At 38.9% G+C, this 23,423-nt stretch overlaps 1 protein-coding gene across 1 annotated transcript; it reads right to left on the reverse strand.

The window, feature by feature from the left end:
• Positions 1–3,385: 3,385 nt before the first annotated feature.
• CLEC1A (C-type lectin domain family 1 member A) lies at positions 3,386–22,256 on the reverse strand. The gene is made up of 6 exons (XM_024129279.3): positions 21,964–22,256; positions 11,914–12,012; positions 10,322–10,498; positions 7,670–7,821; positions 4,674–4,792; positions 3,386–3,752 (listed from the first exon to the last, which is right to left on the reverse strand). The coding sequence occupies exons 1-6, from the start codon at positions 22,076–22,078 to the stop codon at positions 3,593–3,595; spliced, it is 822 nt and encodes a 273-aa protein (XP_023985047.1). The 5' UTR covers positions 22,079–22,256; the 3' UTR covers positions 3,386–3,592.
• Positions 22,257–23,423: the final 1,167 nt, after the last annotated feature.

Genomic DNA, 23,423 nt, shown 5'->3' on the forward strand with positions numbered 1-23,423 from the left:
TTTGCTTACTCTTTCATTTCTCACAAGGAGTAGCTAAGATACGTTAGATTCTCATCTTTCTCTCCTCATAAAAAAGACACCACTTAAATAAATAAGGTGAAATATAACCTAATTCACTGAGGCAGTAAGAAATCATTTAAGTGAACTGGGAAGTCTATTGTAAAAGATGACCTCTGAAGGCGACATTCCTTTAGGGATGGGAAGGGCATGTTTTTGTGTTTGTTTCTTTATTTATCCTTAACTTGGAGCTTAAATGGTGGGAATTTCAATAAAAAGGATTATTCTCTAGTTTTCTGCTGAACCTAGGAAAGGAAAATAGCAAAGAAAACACCATATAAGTTGTCCCTTCTGGTTTTTACAGCTGGCAACTCAATCTAATAACCTGGAATAAAGGGGAAATAATAGCAAATTTTAGTAGCAAAGACTGTTTGTCTTCAAGATTCTTCAAAGTATTGTCATAGAGCTGTGTTTAGAGAAAGGATAGGAAGCATTTAATAACTCTTCTTAGAAGAAGTACAATGAAGCCAGAGGCAAACATCCTACAGCTGACGTCATCCGCCAGCATGTGATGCAGTATTTACAAGTCCGAGTTTTATCTACAGAGCAGCTGGCATAAGCCTCTACAGATTTCCTCAGTGGTAATATTGCTTTCCACACAGATGGTGTGGGTGGAAGATTTTTCCTTGCAGTTTGCTTTTGGCCCAGAAAAGCAAGGCCTTTTTCAACACAGTGGTAAAAGACTGGACCTTAACACCGGGATAATCAGTTTCATATCCTAGTCCCACCAATAATGAACTGGATATCTGATCCATCTCACTAAGTTCCAGCTTAGTTTTTAAAAAGGGAAAGGATAGGAAAAATAAAACCCTGTCCTATAAATGTAAAGAGGCTTTTTTAACATGCTCTATCCAAAGGACAGTAAATGTATGAAAAGAAAAACTTTGGTAATATTGATAGAATAATAATAAGTATCATTAGATTCTAAAAATCTATTCATACGATGAAATGGTAAAAGAAGTTACGTACACTTGAAATCAGATTATGCAGCTTTTTGTAGTCTTCGAAAACTGCAAGAATTCCATTAGAAAATATTCGACTCCCAAATATTGAGGGCAACCCTGAGGCAACCTTCTAGACCTTTCTATGTATTTCACAATCTGCTACTATCTCTAAAGTAAAAGCTCCCAGCACACGTCTCACATTTCCTGCTGTTACGAGGCCCCTGACCTGTTTCCTGTTGATAAATTTTAAGAGCTGGTTCAATATCCTCAGGAAAAGGAATAGCTCATTGTGTACCCTGGGGAACTCGGATCTACCAGGAAAGGCCATGTTCCTCACTTAACATTCCCCCAGTTTCTTCCGAATTACCTAAACACACAAGAGCCTAGAAGAAAAAAAGTCTTCTCATGTTGGAAAACCCATTCACGGGGTGCTACCCTCTCTGATTCTCAACGGAAAATTGTTCTCAGAAAGTCATATTATGATTATTGCCTATTCTTAAAATTAAAAAAAAAAAGTTTGTGGAGTGAATGCTGTGCCATACTCCTTTCTGTTCTTCTGAAATATTTGCTCATGTCGTGATCAGTACTGTGGATTTTATCAGGTAGATGAGGAGGCTGAGGGCAAAGATGGAGAGGAATCAGCTCAAGAATAACAAACGTCAGATACATGCTGTTCTTTTTCCTTCCTCACCATCTAAAGCGACACTTTCCCTTAGGCTGCAGATCTGGAGAGAAAACATTAATCATCACCCACTAACCAGGCAGCTAGACTTGTTAAAGCAATGACATTTAAAGAGACACCTGACATCCAGCCCTGAACTAGTCTGCAGTCATGTAAGATGCCAGGGGTCAAAACTGAATGTGTGCCACCTCAATTTTACTTAGTTCACAAAATCATTTGACTTTCTCAGATTAACCATATTTTCTTTCTGCAGTAACAAGGCTTAAATAACACTTAATTGCTTAACTAATGGTCTAATCCATGTCTCTCGTTATGTGCTTATTATATCAACCACGTTCATTAAATATCTGCACCCATCATGGAAAATATTTAGTTATAGCCACAGGCCCCCAGTGTAGGGGCCTCTCTATAATTTGTTCACGAATATAGGTCTCTGAAGAAGGTTGTTTATGCTTGCTTTCGCTTCCCTACTTTTAAAAACTAAATCCCTGGGCTTCCCTGGTGGCGCAGTGGTTGAGAGTCCACCTGCCGATGCAGGGGACGCGGGTTCGTGCCCCGGTCCGGGAAGATCCCACATGTCGCAGAGCGGCGGGGCCCGTGAGCCATGAGCGCTGAGCCTGCGCGTCCGGAGCCTGTGCTCCGCAACGGCAGAGGCCACAGCAGTGAGAGGCCCGCGTACCGCAAAAAAAAAAAAAAACACTAAAACCCTCCTCTGCTTTTCTACATATTTTTAATATCCCTTACATTTTACATTGCAATGTAGATTATGAAACTAATTCCACATGTACCTCATTTCAGCCAACAATAACACCCTGAAGAAACTGTAAATATGTCTACTTTATACTTGATGAAATAAGTTTTGTGAAGTAAAGGGATTTGCCAGGTAATAAATTACAATACGGGATCTAAAACTTCATTTTATGGCCACAAATGCAGTTCTTTTTGCAGGACACAATAAATCAATGCAAAATTTGTTCAATGCTGAAGAAATTTCCTAACTAATTAACAGAAAATTGAAGGGAAAATTCTTTAGGAAGAAATCTACAAGCAACGATTGGTAAGTGACACAGTCTTACAGGAATAAATACAAACATCTCCCCTTTATCATGTATTTGCTAATTCAATGTCATTTCACCATGAGATACATGTTTACTGAAAATAAAACTGAAGCATCCCAGTTTCCACTGTTGAAAAACAAAGAATGGTAATAGATTATCCTTTCTAGTGTTAAACCCCTAAAGTTGATTTATCTCTAAGTCGATGAAGTCAGTGGTTGTGATGGCGTTATTTGCAATGATTTCTGTTATGTGCCTGCATACTGTCCTGAGCTAGGGGCACCTGCACAGAAGCCAGCTGCGTATGCAGATGTCACAGTGTCCCTTTCACTTGCCATGACCTGATTGGATAACTCACCCTATCACAATTCGGTTGACTCACCTTTAGCCACACATTGATGATATAAACGTGCCTCAAAAGATTTAAAATTTAAAATGTTAAAACCATCCTCTTGAAGACAGCATGCCTCTTCAAGACTTCTTATTTTTCTCAAATAATGAAATAATCAGTCCTCTTGTAGAGTCCCCACCAACTCTCAATAAGGCACACACAACCACAACGTTGATTGCGCTCACGTTTTGAAGAGCATCTTTACGTTGAATTTTTCCCCAAATCACAAGTCCATTCTAAAAGCACCAACACTTTCCATTATTTACATTTATTATTATCAAATCTTCAGTACCTGGAAGGTATAAACAGGGGTTAAATGGAAGGAAAAGGAACGGAAACCACACTAGGCCAGGCGCACATAAAGCGCTTGACTTTTGTTCTGCAGAGCAGAAATCTTCCGCTTCTCTGAAGGGAGCCTGCAGTTGCAGTTGTAGCTGGAGAACCACTGGCCTCCACGTCCGGCTCAGAGAGGCTCATGGAGCCTCTGCAGCTTCACCGTGGCTGCAGATCTTTCACAGGCGCATCGCCTCAATTCCCTGCAGTCCTTGGAGAAAGCCTTTCCATTGAGGATGGTCACACAGTCCCGACTTCTTAGGCTGGTGAAATCTGTTATAATCTCAAACCTCAAAAAAGAAAAAAAAAGTTCATTTTATCATCGTTTGCTTCTAAAATACAAAAGTACACAGGGAGTGTCCTAAGCTTGATACAATTATAGAATAGACACCCATAATGAGTTTACTGGAAAGATGGGGTCACCAGACTCTTTCCTCTCAGCGCCTCAGTTTCCATACGCATTCTTAGAAGCATCAGGTCACCCAAAACAACAAAAACTATTTCTAACTAAAATTAAAATACACATTATAATCCAATTTATCATTCGATTTCACTGCCATCTGAAAAATTATCTACCTTCTCTGTGACTCAGTTTATTTCACTGTAAAAAATAATCACATTGAATGTGTACTATCTCCTGGAAAAATAAATCCTCTATAGGTATATAGAAAGGTGTCTGCTCAAACAAGGCTTTAAACTGTAATATATTTTGATATAGATATTAACGTTTACTGATCTCAAACAATATACCATACACATTCCTATCTAAATGCTCATATAAGTAAAACTAATTTTTGATAATATTACTGTTTATATGGTGAGTAAATCTATTCTCAGAGACTGTGTTTTGAAAGATGTGCTCCCCATTTCACCGCACAGAAAGCCAAGAAATCTGAGGTCTTATACCGTCTCTGGGGATTGACAAGTTGTAGAGTTGTGCGGCCTTAGGCAGGTCACCCATTACAACCTGGGCTTCAGTTTATTCACCCATAACAGAGCCCTCTCTCTCCCTCCCCCTCTCTCTCCCTCTCTGTCAGAGAATCCCGGTCTGTCTCTCTCACTGGTTTATGAGCCATTCTGAGAGTAAGTACCACGTTTTATACACCTTTGGAAGTCCTCCCGCAAACACGGTGATAGTTTCATTCATATTTGTCACTCAAGCAAAAGCTCTCTATTAAATGCCTTTCCCATGAAATGTGCTGAAGGCTTACAGTTCATGGGAGTAAGGGGCTCCGTCCATCCACAGCCAGGCCTTGCCATCGCCGTTGCGGGATAGCCCTGTCCAATAAGAGTAGAAAAACTCAGAGTAGCTCTGAGGCATGGCAAACTCCTGTGAAAGGCACACAAGAAAACCTTTAGCTTTAGAATTGTTATATACATACAGAGATGTGTAAGGCTGGCCCTCACTTTTAATATGAGAACAACACACAAGTCTTGCCTCCATAGATGATAGTACATTTAAGAAAAATAGTGTCCATGCTGAGGTCAGTTAATTTGTCCAAGTTAAAGAATTATTTTGTCTTAATAAGCAAAGACTATATGGTGATGTTCCAAAACCAAGAATCACATCAACCAAGATCTATAAATGACCCATTATTTTCAAGTCACAGGATTAAACAAGATTGATATAAAGAATATGGGATGTAGAGATGTGGAGTGATTCTGGAAACTGGAAGAATCTGGAAGGAAAAGTGCAGGAATGGGAAGTAATCTTCATGAATACATGTGAAAAGGACTGACCAGGAACGAGAAAAGAATAATGAAAATACTTTAATGCAAAGCAGGGTAAAAGAAAAATTTATAAGGCTGATTTATGTCTCAGACTAAGAAGGGAAAAAAGAGAAATGTTTCATAAATATGCATATACATTTTTGTGTATTTACATGCGTGTAATTCCTTTTCTACTGTCCATATTGAAAAATGTTTAAAGTTATTTTTTTCCTTCTATATCATCTCACTCTTTAACACAGAAATTATCTAAATCTTTTATCATTATCCATTGTTATACCTTCCTTTTCCACGATACTATGAGTTCCTTAAGTTCCTTAAGGACTTTGTTTTATTCATTTTCACATCCTCAGTCCCTCGGATAATTAATGGCACATATTGGGTCAATGAAAGATTACTGGAAATATAAACGAAACTATCACTAAGCAATAGTTACAGAATAGGCATATCAAAGAAACTGTAGTTGAAAATATTGTTTCCAACTGAATGGTGGCCCCTTCACATTAAAAGTTCTATAAATAAATCATATGAAAGTGACTTAAATATATGCAAATACACGAAGTGCATAAGATAAAATTACTATGTAACTTTCATAATAATACTTCTAACCACTGCATCTAGTATACTTCAGTGGTATATCTGAATCCTCAGTTTGTCCTGGAGGTGGAAGAAACAGAGAATTAAAAAAATTAGGAGGTTTTATGCCAGGATACATTGACTTAGTCAAATAAATCGCCTCTTTTTCTGCCTAAATTGAGCCATCAAAAGCCACCTAGAGGGGTGGGATACGGAGGGTGGGAGGGAGACGCAAGAGGGAGGAGATATGGGAATATATGTATATGTATAGCTGATTCACTCTGTTATACAGCAGAAACTAACACACCACTGTAGAGCAATTATACTCCAATAAAGATGTTAAAAAAAAAAGGATGAAAAAGATTATTTTAGAGGTTTGAGAGAGATTGCAGAGTTTCATTCATCACAGATTTCAGGAAGTGGATAGGAATTAAGATGTAACTAGAAAGATGTTAAGAGTTTGCACAGTTAGCAGGTTATTAATTTCAATTAAATAACTCTTTGTTGATAAACTACTCTGTGCCAAGACCTCTGCTAAAACAATGATAAATAAATAATGGTCATACCGCTTGAGGAATTAAATCCAAAGGCTATAGATGCAGCCACTATGGAGAACAGTATGGAGGTTCCTTAAAAAACTAAAAATAGAACTACCATACGACCCAGCAATCCCACTACTGGGCATATACCCTGAGAAAACCATAATTCAATAAGAGTCATGTGCCACAGTGTTCACTGCAGCACTATTTACAATAGCCAGGACATGGAAGCAACCTAAGTGTCCATCGACAGATGAATGGATAAAGAAGATGTGGCACATATATACAATGGAATATTACTCAGCCATAAAAAGAAATTAGATTGAACTATTTGTAGTGAGGTGGATGGACCTAGAGTCTGTCCTACAGAGTGAATAAGTCAGAAAGAGAAAAACAAATATCGTATGCTAACACATATATATGAAATCTAAAAAAAAAAATGATTCTGAAGAACCTAGGGGCAGGACAGGAATAAAGACGCAGATGTAAGAGAATGGACTTGAGGACACAGGGAGGGGGAAAGGTAAACTGGGACGAAGTAAGAGAGTGGCATGGACTTATATATACTACCAAGTGGAAAGTGGATAGCTAGTGGGAAGCAGCCGCACAGCACAGGGCGATCAGCTCGGTGCTTTGTGACCACCTAGAGGGGTTGGAAAGGGAGGGCGGGAGGGAGACCCAAGAGGGAAGAGATATGGGGTCATATGTATATGCATAGCTGATTCACTTCGTTATAAAGCAGAAACTAACAAACACACCATTGTAAAGCAATTATACTCCAATAAAGATGTTTTAAAAACAAAATCCAAAGGCAATAATAAACGTAAGAGAAAAGGGAACAATCACGCCATTTTAATAGTGAACTTTAGTTGCATGTACTTACTCAATATATGCCAATTTCATTTTCATATTTGCCTTGACCAGTCTATGTTAGGGTGTAAACTTCTGGAAGGCTAGATATTTATTTGCAGATTATGGCAATGATTTAATTAAATGTTTTTCAATCAAAAGTTTTGTCACTTTCACATGGAAAGACAGGAAGTGCTATTTTCATGTCTCTGACGTGGCATCAATATTGTTCCCTTCCTACCCAAACCAAAAGAGGTTAAGAAATTGAGACCTTCTTCATTTGATTCCTGACTGATGGGGAACTTGAAGGTCTTTCTCTCATGTTTCTAAGGGGTGGATGCCTGTGGAGATCATTCCACAAATGATGACCTCAGGGGATCATTCAGAGCAATAGGAATAAGACTTAGGCCTTGATTGCAATAAATAGGAGAGTCTGTGGGCTTTGACGCCTTAGAATTTTTTAAAGATTTCTTTCTGAGAGTACTTCAAACACTGACCAAGCCTCAGGACCTTACCAGTACTTCCTGTGTATTAATCTTCAGCATGGTCGAGTTCTCAGCAATGCAGAAATATTCACAACCCTGCCAACTCTTGCTTTCTTTATAGAACTGGTAGCATTTGTCCCCATGCCACTTCCATTTTTCTGGGCAAGGGCTGCATCTGTGTTCTTGAAAAGAAACCAAATTTAATGTTATCTTCTACCCAGGTCTGTTGTTTTTGTTCTCTTGCAATTAAATAATATTTGTTGACGCAAGAAAGAATTGATTCCCTCGCTCTTAGATATTTAACCGCCTAAAGATAATTACAAATATTTACTGAACACCCACTATATGCCAGGAATTATAATTGGGTATACAATGGGAATTAAAATAGACACTACCTGCTTTTATGGACAATGGAATCTAGTAATGAATGATTGGAACTTCAGTGTTCCTTGCCCCGTGTAATTCAGCATACAGAGAGGATATTCAATTTCATAAAGAACTTTTCATCTGTTCAAGAACTCAGTATGCATTGGATTTGGGAAACCTTTGAAGTTTCTATAATTTTCTTCCTCAAAATCCACTTATATAGTAGTAAAAGGATTTTTTAATGAAATATTTATCAATAAGATCTGGATTATTTTTTCATTCAAAGCATAAGTGAATAAAATTTTAGAAAAAAATCACATAAATACAATACTAAGCCAAGCATGAGTTAAAATGGTAAATCTCCATGTGTCAGGAATTGAAATGGTCATCAAAGTCAGAGAAATAAGTGCACAAGTCAAGGGTGAGATGGACTGAGTGGGTCGTGATTGTACACACAGGAACTAGGCCCTGAGAACCATGGTCTTCTCACCTATGTGGATGCATGGCCTTGGGCCTTTGAGAGTTGGGCACCTGTATCCACATCCCTTGTCGGTGTATGGTGAGATGGAAACTCAATGATTCCACAAAAATGTCTTTATTTTAAAAGCAATCCAGTGTCATAATGTTAACATGTGAAAATCTGAGTGGTCAATACACAAATGGATGTTACATTATTGTTCGTATTTTTCTGACTGTTTAAAATATTTCATAAGGTAAAATGAGGTTTTAAATAAATCAATAATTTGGGAGATTTGCTTTGAAAGTCCGGTTATATCTCCGGCCCAGACCTTTTTCCTTATATATCAAACTGCCTACTCATATCACGACACATATCTAAGGGATATTTCAAAGTCAACATGCTCAAAACAGCACCCCTGGTTCCTAACCTCCCCCCTCATGACCACAGACTTCTTCCCCATTTCTGCTTTGCCCCAGAACTCCGGAGTTATCTTTGACTCCTTTATCTCCCTCATACCCCTCACACCCCACTTTATTCCATCATGCATTCATCTCCACCAATAATATGCTAGCTTGAGGAACCATTTCCCTCTTTCTTGGATTATTGCAATAGTCAGCTCTTATGTGATTTCTCTGTTTCTATCCTTCCTACCCTCTCCCAGTCTATTTTCAACATATTTGTAGAATGAGCCTTTAAAAACTCATGTCAGACATGTATTTCTCCTGCTCGGGGTCCTGAAATGAATCCTTCTTTTGCTCAAAATAGAAGCCAAACCCCTTACAATGTCCCTTAATGCCATGAATAATCTGGTAGGTGTGTTAATTATCTTGATCTTGATAACCACTGCATAATGTATGTGTATATCAACTCAACATGTAGTATACTTTAAATATATATAATTATATTTGTCACTTATTCCTCAATAAAGTTAAAGAAGAATAAAGAAAATAAATAAAATTATGACCACTGAGACCATTAGTCGTGTAGGAAAGAATCACTTAGAGAAGTGGAAGTGTGAGTGTTGATGTTATTTACCGGATAACCATGAAATCAGGCTGTCTGGTTAGTGTGGAAACCAGTCTGTGTGTGGAAGATTAGGAGATTTCATCTTACTGTAGAGTCCCCGAAAGAAAAATCGGGGACTTGGAAATGTATCTGGCTTGCTATGCATGCATAATAAGGAGAACAGAAAAGAAGACAGACTTGAATAGAGCTGGGTGTTATGAAACCCAGAAGGATAGAAGAAAAAGAAGACAAAGAACTAAGGTGATGCTTCTAGGCTTGTCCAGTAGTTATTTACCAAAGCACAGTTCGTCCAACATTGGCATTGTTATCATAGGTGGTCCTTAATAAAATGCAGATTTTGGGTACCCAGACAAGTCATACTACATTAAAATAACTAGAGCTTGATTCCATTTATCTGTCTTTTTAACTCGATTCCTATATGATTCTTAAAATCCAGGAACTATAGTTATGAGTTCATTAACTTCTTAATGAGGAAGGATTTGTGAATACATTATGAAATGTATCCTACTCTTAGGTATTTATGTGCCAAAGTCAATTAAGAAAAAAACCTGTATTTTATTTACTTGTAGTGTTATTTTGGTTAATGGAAGTTAATTGTATTTATTATTCTAAACGTCTGAATTTGCTGAATCCCTTCACGTGCTGTAACACAGACACAGCTGAACTACATGATCCTAATAACTGGGGATGATCTGGATGTCCAAACTCCTTATTAAGTTTGCCAGACAACTAGTTGAATAATACATGGTTCCCAGCTACACTGATGGGAGAATCAGCCCTATAGGACAGATATCCTGAGGGCAGAGGGGAGCTCAATGATCAGGACTCACCTCCAGTTTTGTTATAGAGCTCACGACAGAGTTTTTCAGCCACGTGATGCAGAGTCTCTGCAAGCTTCCTTTTCTGAGTTTGGAGAGATTGCAGCTGTCGGGAGAGATTCCCCAGCCTTTCTTCCTTTTGAGAAATATTTTCTTGCTGAGTGTTGGAGAGCTGGTAGAACTGAAAAACTAACCCAAGTTACCAAGTCAGACTGGACACCTTATATTCTTCACTTCTATTTCTATTTCTATTTTCTACATCTGGGGAAGACAACAACAGTATGTTATTCAAGATCCCAGGCTCTGAGCGCGTTGCCTACACTCAGGTTTGGACTATAGTACGTAATAAATTGTATTGTCTTGGGCAAATTAATTTCTGTTTCCCTATCTGAAAATACGGAGTCATAATGACAATTCCAGACTTCAGGGATAAATTCCTTAACCATATTTACTGCTTAACAAATCTTTCTGTGTACACTGTCAAACCATTACTCAACCTAAAATCATAAATCCATTTATCTATTGATCGGTTTATTGAGTATTGACAATGTACCCTATATTGTTATCCCATTCAGTCACTGAAAGAGTTATGTTATTGTTTCTATATTTTTAAAGCTTTGCATTTGGGCTCAGTGAGAGTAGGTAACCTTCTCAACATCACTTGGCTAGAAAATTTCAACACTTAGCTTTAAACTCCAGATTTCGAAATCTAAGTAAAAAAATTCTTCATGAATCATGAGAGTTGCTTTATACCGCTAAAAAGAATGGTGTATGCAAACGAACAGTTATATCAAAATGAAGTAAAAATTTGGGAGCCAGGGTAGAAACACTAAGATACATTTTTTTTTTAATTTTAAAATTTAAGATTACAAACAAGTTGTAAAGTTTCCTATAAAAATCCAGTTTTGACATTTGAACCTGCTTTTCTATGTGATCTTTTACCTTGAACCACCTTCTTCAACTGTTCAGGACATATTGCTGTAGGGTCCCATCTGATGAAACCCATTTACTCACTTCCTTTTTAAGTTTTTTACTCTGTCCTTACTAGTTTGAAATTTAAAGACTTTATACGTGAATTCTTCCTTATTTGATTTTCATGAGTCTTTGCAAAATGATTCTATAACTTCCTGGACTTTTTGAAAACTATTACAGTGATTAAGACCTGGTCTATTCTCCATATATTGAGGGGGTGGGATATAAATGAAATCTTTTCCTCTGATTAGCCCACTGAGTCATGAAGGCTAAAAGCAAAAACCACTGCCGCTGTCGTCTTTTGTGGAATGGAAGAGGGCTGAAGTATGCATTCATTAAAAATTGCTGATGTCAAATATTGATATATAAACCAACAACAATATTGATATATAAACCAACAACAAAAACCTTCTTATCTCAGAATGTAAAAGTCTAGCTGGTAAGTGATTGTTGGATTTTAATGTTTCTTCCACTATGCTCATCATTTACGGAGTTGCATTTCAATAAGGACTTATTCACAGGCTCCAGAATCAAAGTAAAAAAAGAAAAAAAAAGAATATCATAACAAGTATTTCTCATCCTAGACAAACCTTGAAACCAGGATCTTCCCCCAAGTCAGAGTGCAGACTTACACACAAGCCCCAGAGCTGCCAGGCTAATCAGCAGCACCAAACACAGAGTCAGCAGGATCAGGGCCACTGGACGCCAAGCAGAAGAGGGACGCCGGTGCTCTGTAGGGGACAAAAGAAAAGACACTTTTTCTTCCTCTTGGATCTATGTCAACAGCAAGCTAGGGAGAGGAGTTGGTTCCGGGAAGAAGCAACATTCTCAGGACAACAGTATTCAGGGGCTAGATAACATTCCCTCCGTCCTGGGAAACACTGTCACAAGGCTCCACGCCAAGCCTCACTTACCACGGCTAGATTCTTTCACAAGCCCCACCCACTCCTACCCTCCCCATCCACCCAGTCCTACTTTGCACTGAATCAAGTTATGCATTACCAGCATCTCCATACGGCTATTTGTATAACCTTCTTTCTGTCAAAATTAGAGTTGGAAAAGACTCTCACGAAAATGCCTTAACAAAGAACAATTTCTCACGTCATCAGAGAAGAGGCGGAATTAATTTGTTGTTACTTTTCGCAAAACGCCCCCCTCCCGTATGGTTCTTCTGAAAAAGCAAATTGCCTATCAGTAATGAGAAATGATTGTTTTACTGTTCCTTTGGGGGATTTCTTTGTCAAAAGCCTCTCTCGTAAGGATTTTGTTTGCTCGTTCATTTGATTTTATAGCTCCAAAAATGGATTATAAAAGCAACATGATCATCAGTTTCTCAAGGATGGATCTAAGTGATCTCAACTTTGTACCTGTTACAAGTAAAAAAAGAAAAAAAAAGCTGTAGCCAGCGTCCTTCCTTTGCCCACGGGTTTGCCTTGTGGTGCCTGCAGAGGCTCTGCTGAGTTAAGAGTAAGCCCATCACCTAGTGAGGTCAACTATCAATCTGAATGGCCCGCAGTATCTGATCAGGAAGACCCTCAATCAGCTGCAGGTATCCTCTAGCACTGTGATTAAAATAAAATAAAGGGACAGTAAAACTCTCAAACAAACCCTGGTCCCTTCGGGACCTGTGAGTTTCACTTCATTGGGAATTCAAGCCAGGTTCGAAACAGAAAGATTAAAGACACAGAAATTCATTTCCTCTTTAGCAAAGTCCTCTGTGTGATAAATTTCAGGTACAGAAATTTGTGCTAAACATTATTTCCAAATGGGGAATGATAACTAGCAAAGATAGTATAGAAATAGAAAATATGATCACTCTCCTCTGAGACTTACAATCTAACAGGGAAAATAAGTAAAAATCAGGATAGACATTGATATATTTTAAAATGTGAATCTTATTTTCACTTTATAATCATACCCTTCATAAAAACTTTCAATAGTGCGCATTATCTTTAGAATAAAATCTACATCACTTTTCCTAAGACCCAGATGGCTCTTTTTTAAAAGTGGACATTTTATTATGGTACGTTGTGATTTTAAAACTGCCTATAGTTTTATTGTACTTAGAATAAAATTCTACAAGAATCTTTTTCATCTGGGCCCTACTTAGGTTTGTCATCCATTTCTGAACTATTCTTCTCTCACTCAAATGCTCTAGTCACAGTGGGCTTCTGTTTACCCTTGATCCAAACAAGTGTGTCCATGTCTTGGTACCTTTGCATTAGCTCTTCCTATACCCTTGCATTAATCAATCCTCAGATGGGTTATTGGTAGCCTACTTCCTGTTACCCAGCTTTCTACTTAAATGGTGCATCGTTGGAAGATGTCCTTGGAAGTCCATTTCTAGCACATCACCGCATTATGTATGTTTTTTTAAAATAAGATTATTAAGTGATACTTCCATGGTTTTTCTTTGTTTTTGTCTGTCACCTCCCCTTGAATGTACATTCCATTGAAACAATGATCTTGCCTCTCTTGTTCACAGTGTATTTCCAGTACTGAAAATAGTGCCCGGCATATAAGGGCTGAATACATATTTGAACGAGTGAATGAATGAAGAATGAAATTATGAAAAATTACTATTACCTAACTATGTAATTTTTACAGAGGCACAGAGCCTTGTGGTGACTGCAGAGACTCTGCTGGGTCAAGAATAAGCCCATCACCTAGTGAGGTCATCTAAAATAACCTAGTGAGGTTATCTAAAATTAAACTTTACAGGTTGGTTTTTTTTAAAAAATCTATTGACTCTTCAGCAATATTTCTGTCAGCACAGAGCTGACTCAGCTAAATCCATCTCCTGGCCAAACTGGTTTCTATACACTGACTTACGTGAGATTCTGAATCATAAACAGATATAATAGAGATTTGCTTTCTCCCCTATTTCCTTCAATTAGCTGGCTTGTCTTATTTGGCCTAAATTTTTCTGGAAATTGCTAGCTTCTCACGGCATTGTCCTGAAGAATATCTCAAATCAGCAGAACATAAAAGAATAAGATCACAGAGCAGAATATAGCTTAAGCTAAACATCCTCTCCAAAACCCTACGTCTTTTAAAGTTCTATATAGCCCAAGAAAATTAACCAGGTGGATGTTTCTAGACTCCAGAGGCAAGTACATATGTAGACCCACCACCATGGTAGCTTTATTTTCTCCATCATCTGTTATTACCATCAAATATACTCTATATCTTACTTATTTGAGGGAAGGGGGGTTATGTCTGTCTTACTCCAGGAGAAAACAAGCTCCTTCTTGGAAAAGGCTATTGTCTGTTTAGTCACTAGAACGTCAGTTCTGGCACCTAGAACATCAGTTGAAATAAGTTCAATTAAAATGGAATGAATGAATGTGTTTAGTATGTATAAATATCTCTGTTACATACTTGGCTCTTCCTGCTGAAACCTATTCGTATTAATACACATCTCAAAGGCATACAATTTTAAAAGATCCTGTCCCTTTTTTATGGTTAATAATTCCCCAGCCAAAATTAGAAATAAGAAGAAAGTAAAGGAGAAGAAGAACTATGTAAATCAACCAAATCATTTGTAGCTCCAGAAACCCACTTTTCCTTGTATAATATTTGGGGCAAGGGAGATGTTGATTTTCTGCCCAAAGGATCAACAAGAGTGGGCTTACATCCTTACTGTGAAATGAGGGGATGGAATTTAGGGATTACAACATTATTTAATAATAATTATATCCATGCAAAGAATAAATACATGATCCTTCCTAAGGCTGCCTCTAGGACATAATAAGAAAGAAGTGTAGTGTATCTCTGCTAAAGGAAACAAAGTTTTAAAAGTTCCCTTCTAAGGAGTTATCTTTCCCTGATCATTTGGAAATGCCTTTACCGGGACTCTCCTCTCTCTACCTCTTCCTTGCTCCCTGTCTCCTTCCCTCCCTGCTTCAATATTCACAATCCCTCCTGTTTTAACTAAAGACCCAGAGAAACACAACCCTAGGGAATTTCTAGAGCAGGTGGGACCATTTCCTAGGAAACCAGGCTTCCATGATGGAAAGGCTATAGTGTTGAAAGCTTTACTTTTTCCTTTTCTTTGAAGCTGTATTTCCCTCTAGGTATTTTCTCTTCTGACTGTGGGTTTACTGTTCCTGAGTTTTATTCCAAGTGCCCTGATCATAATGAGGTCTCTCTCTAGGGACCACTCCCACCCAAAAATAAGAAAAAATAAGCTGCCTGGGAGGTGCTTCAGTTTGGCTTGGCTTTCTTGCGGTTTTAGTTTTTGGAAGAGAACCGCTATGCTGTCTCGAGGCATGTTTAGAAAAAGGTGTGGACAGGCCAAGGAATGATACAAAGATCCCTAGGAATAATAAGATATATATAGAAAAAAACACCCCGTTCCTGTATCCTCTTACTATAACTATACTATACAAGGCTACAGTGCTAAGGTCAAGTTTTGAATATAAATCCCTTTGTAGTTATGCGAAACTCTGTGGATGAAGAGAGTTGTCATGCTTGACCTGCTGCCCTTCATCAGGCATCGGAGGGGAACACTTTGTACACCTCCCCTCCCAGGCCTTCTAAGAAAGGAAACAAACATTCCCAAATGTAGGCTATTAATACGCCTCTGAAATAGAAAGGATCGTAAAAGCTTGAAAAGACACAAAGAAGTTAAATAATTTGCACAAAGCCACGTTGCAAACTAGTGGCGGAGCCAGGATTAAATCGCCGTGCTGAGCACCTCAGTTTGTACCTTTCCCCGTGAACCACGGAACATCAGTTTGTACCCTTCCTGTGAACCAGCCTCACAGAGACATGGGGCTGAACAGCTGACTAGGTATATAATATTTCAGAAGTGACTTGCCTCATCCTTTAGATTACCGACAACATTTTTCAATCATGAGACGATTATATATCTGACTTTGGGATATATTTTTAAATTTTAAATATTGTCTTTTTAGCAACTTTGTTTCCTTAATCCTAGCACGTGGTACACAGTAAACCTCATGGGAAAAGGTTGGAGGTTCTGTGGTTTGAGCATATTTTTCCGTGTTTGTGAAAATGCATGTTTCCTTTCTCTTATGAATTGATTTCAAATATTTGGTATTTTCATTCTCAAAGTAAAGGAGTGTTATTCCTCCTATAATTTCAACAGACTATGCTTCTAAAAACATATAAGCTACTTCGAGAATATCGAGTTTCTAATTCACAGCAATTAGAAAGTCAATCGTATTTTTCCTTCTCCTTTTGAGCAAAATTTACATGAGTCCATTGTATATCCAGTCAAGGGGTTTTGTTTCTGAAACGTAATTCAAAAATAACATTACCATTAATGATAATTGCTAACGTTCCTTGAGTTACTGAGATAAATGCTGTATATGAATTATCTCATCGATCTTTACAAATACCTTATGAGGTAGATGCTATTATAATCCCAGTGTTATAGGTAGGCAGGCAACTGAGACCTAGAGAGCTTAGTTGCCTTACCCAAGGACACACAGCAACCGATAATAGTACTTACTGAGTGTGTTATACGTGTTGTAGTATTTCATTTGAATCTCCCAATAATTATTCAAGAGGGCACTATTTTTTTTTTTCTTGAAACTTTGGAAGCCATCTTAATAAATGAAAAGTCCAGCAAAGGTACATTTACCGAGAATAAAGCTGCCCAGGGTAGTGCAAGTGCCAGGTAGTTTGAGGTGTTTTTGTTGTTGGTAACTGATGTTCTTTTTGCTCCGCTTTTGTTTGGAATTGCCCCGGACACTGTGGTGACTGCTCGCCTCTTGCAGAGCCGAGGTTTAGAGCAGCTGCTGTACCAGGAAGCCCTTGAACTAGTTTAACTCGGTGGGTTGAGACTCATGGCCATTCCCCAGGTGACAATTCTTCCAGAATGCCCTCAAGGGCTCTCCATGTTGTCACAAATGGCCAGCTTCCATTCTGTTTTATTCCAGTGTATGTACTGGTGATGATCTTCTAGATGCAACACAAATGGCATGATCCATGAAAGAAACAGTTGATAAGCTGAACTTTATGAAAATTTAACATTTCTGCTCTGTGAAAGACACTGTGGAACAGCAATTTCCTCGGTTCTTGTCCTCTCCAGGGAAGGAATTCAGATGAGAGGCATAGAGCAGTTTTAAGTAGTAAACTGCTACTTTCATTAAGTTTAAATTAAGTAAAGGGAAAGTACACTCCCAAGAAAGGATGAGAGTGGGCTGTCTGGAAACCAAGAAGACACTGTTTTTAACCTTTATTTGGATAAGAAAACTGCAGTGCCCAGGAGCTGCTTAATTTGCTTTGGGTTGCACAGCTACTAAATGATGGAGCCAGACGTTCTATCCAAGCGCTCTCATTCCAGAGCTGATTGTTTTACTTTTTTTTAAAATTAATTTATTAATTTATTTTATTTTTGGCCGCGTTGGGTCTTCATTGCTGCGCACGGTCTGCCTCTAGCTGCAGCGCGCGGTACTCCTCGTGTGGTGCACGGTCTTCTCATTGCGGTGGCTCCTCTTTCTTGCACAGCACGGGCTTCACGAGTTGTGGCTCGCGGGCTCTAGAGCGCGGGCTCAGTAGTTGTGGCGCACGGGCTTAGCTGCTCCGCGGCGTGCGGGATCTTTCCGGACCAGGGCTCAAACCCGTGTTCCCTGCTTTGGCAGGCGGATTCTTAACCACTGCGCCACCAGGGAAGTCCCCAGAGCGATTGTTTAAAATCATTTTCCAACCCTCCCAACAAATCTCGCATTAACATTTGCCTGGAGATGGCAGTTCCGTATGGAATTACAGAAACACTAGCGTTTTACCGCTTGCAACTTTGCGCTTCTGTATTGTGGACATGTTCGTAACAGTCATTTTAAATCATACATTCTCCACTCTACCAGCAAGGTGAGCTTACTAAATTTACTCTCTCCCTTAAGGAGAAAATGTTCCTCAGCAGGCTGTAAAAGGCCCTCCATGGTAGACTCTCATCCTACTTTTTAGCCACAGCTGCCCCAAATCCCCTCATCCACCCCTCCTTTGAGGACTACGCATTCCTCAGACCGACAGTCTACCTTGCCATCCTGTCAGATGCTGCTGCTGTTTCCCAAAATGATCTTATCCTGATCTAAATTCCGATCCAAAATCAATACCTCATCTCTTCCCTCTGTACTCTCGTCTTCCTTCTTTTACCCAGGAGTACACTGCAGCAGGCTAGTCCTTATCCTTATCTCTGTGCTCTTATCTTTGCACGTGTGTTCCTCACTCTGGAAAGGTCACCCAGTGCCTGAGTTGCTCTTCCTGGAAAACCTGGACTCAGACTTACAGACTGGGTCAAATGTCACCTCGTCCCAAAATACCCACGTGACTAAACATGGTCAGTAACTTATTCATTCTTCTTTGTTTCTGTGGCCTCCTACCTACGTTCAATAGCAGTGCATGACATGTTCTTCTAATTAGTGATTCCGATTATTCCTTCCACTTCTCCAAGCACCTAAAAATAGAGTCTCCCCAGTGTTACCATAATGCTTAATGTTTAGTAGGCATGAATTGAAGATTTGTTGAATCAATTAGATGAGATTTATGCCATGACTTTTTTTTTTAATTTTTATTGGAGTCCAGTTGATTTACAATGTTGTGTTAGTTTCAGGTGTACAGCAAAGTGAATCAGTTATACATATAGCCACTCTTTTTTTAGATTCTTTTCCCATATAGGCCATTGCAGAGTATTGAGTAGAGTTCCCTGTGCTATATAATAATCTATTTTCCTTCTTATTTCTAAAACAGTAAAATCCTTCTTTATGTGTGTGAATTGTCTCTTCTATGGACATAGTAATAATATATAGTATTGCATAGTAATGATATATGTTATTACTATGTCAAAGGGTGAATTATTTGAAATAGAAACATAAGATGTAACTAAAATTAAATACTTTCATAATTTAATCCAATCATCTCAATAATATTCTAGGAGTCAACCTTCCCCCTCCAGCTCTGCCCCTCAGCCATAACATATTTGTTAACATTCTCTGAAAAACAGTTACGTAAGATTGCCGTGGCTCTCCTCTTACATGTCTGCCTGCCTGTAGGGCCTGCAGCCACTTAAACCTCCCATTTCTGCTCCCATGTCATGGGGAACACCTTAAAGTCAAGTCCACTCAATGGTCACTCCCTCTCTCAAACCTTTCCTGATCTCTACCCCTACCAGACAGAAGTGACCAAGCTCTCCCTTATACCAAGCTCATGCCCCAACACGGCACTGTATCACACTTGCTGCTCAGTTGACAGCTGTATTAGACTTTAAGTTTCCTCATATGCAGGGATCACGTCATATTTGACATTGTATCCTCAGTACTTCGCAACATGCCTGGCATAACATGACCCCAAGCATAAATTTAGGGAAAGGAGGTCTGAGGGTGTTGTCTTTCGTTCTTACTTTCTATCCTCTGAATTATCTGGCATTTTTTAACACAAACATAAATTTTATATCGAAAAATTGAAAACCAGAAAATAAGTGAATGTGTATCATTTATTTTTATTAATTCTAAAGAAAACATTAAAATTTTCTAGCCGTAGCTGTGCCCCAATATTAAGTTGAACCTGAATCTTCTGCATTGCCAAAAAATTCCCAGAGCAGTTGTTGCTGTTATTTTTAACAGCAAAATGATATCAGATCTGTTTTTCTAATTAGACTTCTAGAGTGACATTCCTCTAAATGCTTGCATTATCACCAGATGGAAACAAAATAGCAGGCACATAGGGTAAGATAACTATTTTCAGGATTTTGCCTCCAAGATCCTTCTTTGTAACCCCTATTCCTGCTGTTTCCATTTCCATTCTTACAGAAAGCTTGCCAGATGTTTCAGCTGGTGCTTTATCCTGCCCCCACCCCCCTCTCCACCCTCAACCTCAGCGGAACTTATTTGTACACCCTGTTTCTGATTATGCTGATCACTAAGCCTCGTGAGAGTTCCCAGCTCTAGTCAAAGGTGAAAATGAAGTTGTACACAAGCCACTTGAAACCACAGCCGACTCTCCACAGGATTTGCTGGAGGAAAACATACCATGTCCTATTACCCATATCCGGCTACAGAAACTGACATCCCAAAGTTATCACTTTGCTTCCCGTCAAGGAGGCTGGCAATCCCCAGGACCGCCTCGCAACTTACTAGATAGTTTAGTAAAGATTAAGAAGTAAATAAAAATGTAAAAAGCAGCCACATTAGTGGGTCTCAGGTCGAGGGTCATTCAACGAATAGAAAGTGAATGGAAAAGTTCAGTAAGAAAAGGGAAGAACACCTAAAAGTGTTTTGATAAAGGAGAAAAGGAAGAGAACAGTGAAAAAGTGAGTGTTCAGATTTTAAAAGGTGAAGAATATCTGGACATGGTCAAAAAGTTAGGACATATGAAAATACAGGCACTACATGAGTCTCTCCCTGATGCAGATCCACACAAAAGTTTTAAACAGATCACTTTAAGAATCCTCAAAGAATGAAATATTGAAAAGGAACTCACATTTTTGACGTGTCTGCAACGTACCAAGGACTTTTTTTACCTAGTTATCAACCTTAGTGCTTATAGCCACCTGCTAAGAGAGGTTTTGTTACTTCTATTTAACATTAGTTCAAGTCAATATGAATTAATATGTATAAGTGCTTAGAATAATATCAGACACACAATAAGCACTGTATACATCATCATTAACATTTTATAAATGAAGAAGCTGAAGCCACAGGATACTTAAGTAACTTTGTCCAATATCACACAGTTAGTAAGTGACACCCCTGGTATTAGAACCTAGTCCCGTCTCTACTACAGTTTGATGTCTTTTTACTAGAACTTAACTCACATTTCTGCCTTAGATTGGCTGAGTTTCCTAGGAAATAAAATCCTTCTTTATGTGTGTGAATTGTCTCTTCTATGGACATAGTAATAATATATAGTATTGCATAGTAATGATATATGTTATTACTATGTCAAAGGGTGAATTATTTGAAATAGAAACATAAGATGTAACTAAAATTAAATACTTTCATAATTTAATCCAATCATCTCAATAATATTCTAGGAGTCAACAGAACAAAAGGGAATGGGATGGGATGTAATTGCATCTGGGGCCACTATTTACATCAACCAGTCAGGATTTCAAAGGTGAAGGGACCTTGGAAGGCATTTGATTTAATCCCCTGTCACTTCATAGATGATAAAGCAAATACTTAATGTTGGCATTAACTCTCACAAGACCTCACAGCTTCAAGATGCAGAACTATTATAACAAAATATCAGGGTTGGTGTGTCTGCTTGGAAAACCCCCTCTAAAGCCATGAGTTCAAAACTTGCAAAAAGGTAGCCTTTATAAATCTAAATTTCCAGATCAGATCACAGCTGGTAAATAAAACAGCATTGGATCTGGCCTTCATGGGAACACAGGAAGGGGAAGGGACATTGCTCTCATTGTAGATACAGTCTCACGTCTCTGTGCTGAAACTGCTTGGTAAAAGCAACACACCCTCAACTGCAAACCACTCTGCCAGAGACAGAATCTTAGAAAAACATCTATGCATATACGTTTAATTTTTCACACGTTCACATATGTGGCAGGCAAGTTGTAGAAAGTGCTCCATTACACATTACTGTAAATCATGAAAACTTTTTCTCTCTTTCCTCCACTTGTGCATTCCTAGGAGAGGTGGCTCATCTTGTGCATTTCTCAAGGGTCTGGCCAATTTGGACTACGGGAGACAGGGTACCTGTGTGGCCAGGCTCTGGCCGCTGGGTTGCAGTAGAGGCTCGAGAATGCAGGCTCATCGTGGTGTCCCCATCAGCATCCAGCATGTCCCTCGTGCTGCTGTACTTGGCCTGCATCCGGATTCCTGCAGTGGTGACTGTGAGCTATGATGGTTGGATTTCCCCAAGTGAGACAGCTCAGAAACCGAGGCACTGAATGGCATTCCTAAGGTTCTTCTCTCTGAGCAAGTAGCAGAGGAAGCCTCCGACTCCAGTTCCCGTCTGGAGAGGCCCGGCCCCTCTTCTGTGAACTTGGATTCTGATTGCCAAATTGGTCAGGGGGAGGGGAAGTAGCATGTGTTTTGTATGTGGGCGGTCTCTGAACAATTACGGAAGGGGTTGCCCTTGTCAGCTCTCTTTTGCTTACTTGTTCGTACTTCCTGTGTAACTGCAGTGTAAAAGGTGGCAAGAGTTTACAATTGCCGAAGGTTCTTCAGACTCTGCAGAGCAATAATCCCAGTCAGAGGGACCTCACCCGGTTCTTACCCATCATACACTCACTGTGTCACTCAGAGTAAGTTTAACCTCTCTGTGCGTTTGTGAAAAGAGAAAAGACTATAGGACAAGCCTTTTCCTTTCTCCAAGGTCATAATGTAAAGCATCATATACACGGAATGTCAGCCTAAGAGAGTCCTTTGGGGGATATCTAACTGATACTACTCTTTCATTTTACAAAAAGGGAGATTGAAGTCCAGCTAGCTGAAGTGATTGCGCTAAAGGCACATAAGCTGGTTAGGGACAGAATTAGCTTTAAAAATGCTCTCTTGTAGTCAACTCAATGATCTTTCTTTGTACAGCATGTGGACTCAATTTAACATTTTGTATACAACACATTTAGTACACAAGATCATGAACAATCACATATTTTACTGGAAGTCGGGACTTTTAGGATTATTACTACCTATGACTTTAGAAAACCAGGTAACAATTTTTTGCCGAAATTTCCTAAGCTGAGAGGGAAATCAGAAGTTTGCTTTAGATAACATCCAAAAATTTTTCCCAAATAAGTACAATAGAATTACATTATTCTACCAATGCTTTTCTGTATTTGGGGAGATAGCTTGGTTAAATCAAACATACTAAACACAAAGGAATGTGGAAGATGCTTGGGCTGGAGCAACCAGGCCCTAGGAGAGATGGATCAGGAAGCATATATTGTGAATTCACTATGTGTCTCAAACTGTGCATTGTTCATCAGATCATTTTAAATTAAATCTAAAGAGACCTTTCTCCTGCATAATGCCCTATAAAAAGTAGGATATCAAAAGTTACTTGGTCATTTGCATTGGATTGATGTATTAGAAAATGTTACAGGAGAGAAGGCAGTAAAAAATTGCAAGGGATGGGGGCTTCCCTGGTGGCGCAGTGGTTGAGAGTCCGCCTGCCGATGCAGGGGACACGGGTTCGTGTCCCGGTCCGGGAA

This window comes from Physeter macrocephalus, chromosome 6 (assembly GCF_002837175.3).
Source record: "Physeter macrocephalus isolate SW-GA chromosome 6, ASM283717v5, whole genome shotgun sequence".
Taxonomy (NCBI): domain Eukaryota; kingdom Metazoa; phylum Chordata; class Mammalia; order Artiodactyla; family Physeteridae; genus Physeter; species Physeter macrocephalus.

Excerpts from the sequence above, each read along its gene's own strand:
- CLEC1A (XM_024129279.3), bottom strand. The coding sequence starts at position 22,078 with ATGCAGGCCAAGTACAGCAGCACGAGGGACATGCTGGATGCTGATGGG. Across the intron at positions 10,499-11,913 it reads GGCAGCTCTGGGGCTTGTGT|TTTTTCAGTTCTACCAGCTC; the intron begins GTAAGTCTGCAC and ends AACTTGGGTTAG. Across the intron at positions 7,822-10,321 it reads GCTCTATAACAAAACTGGAG|AACACAGATGCAGCCCTTGC; the intron begins GTGAGTCCTGAT and ends TTTCTTTTCAAG.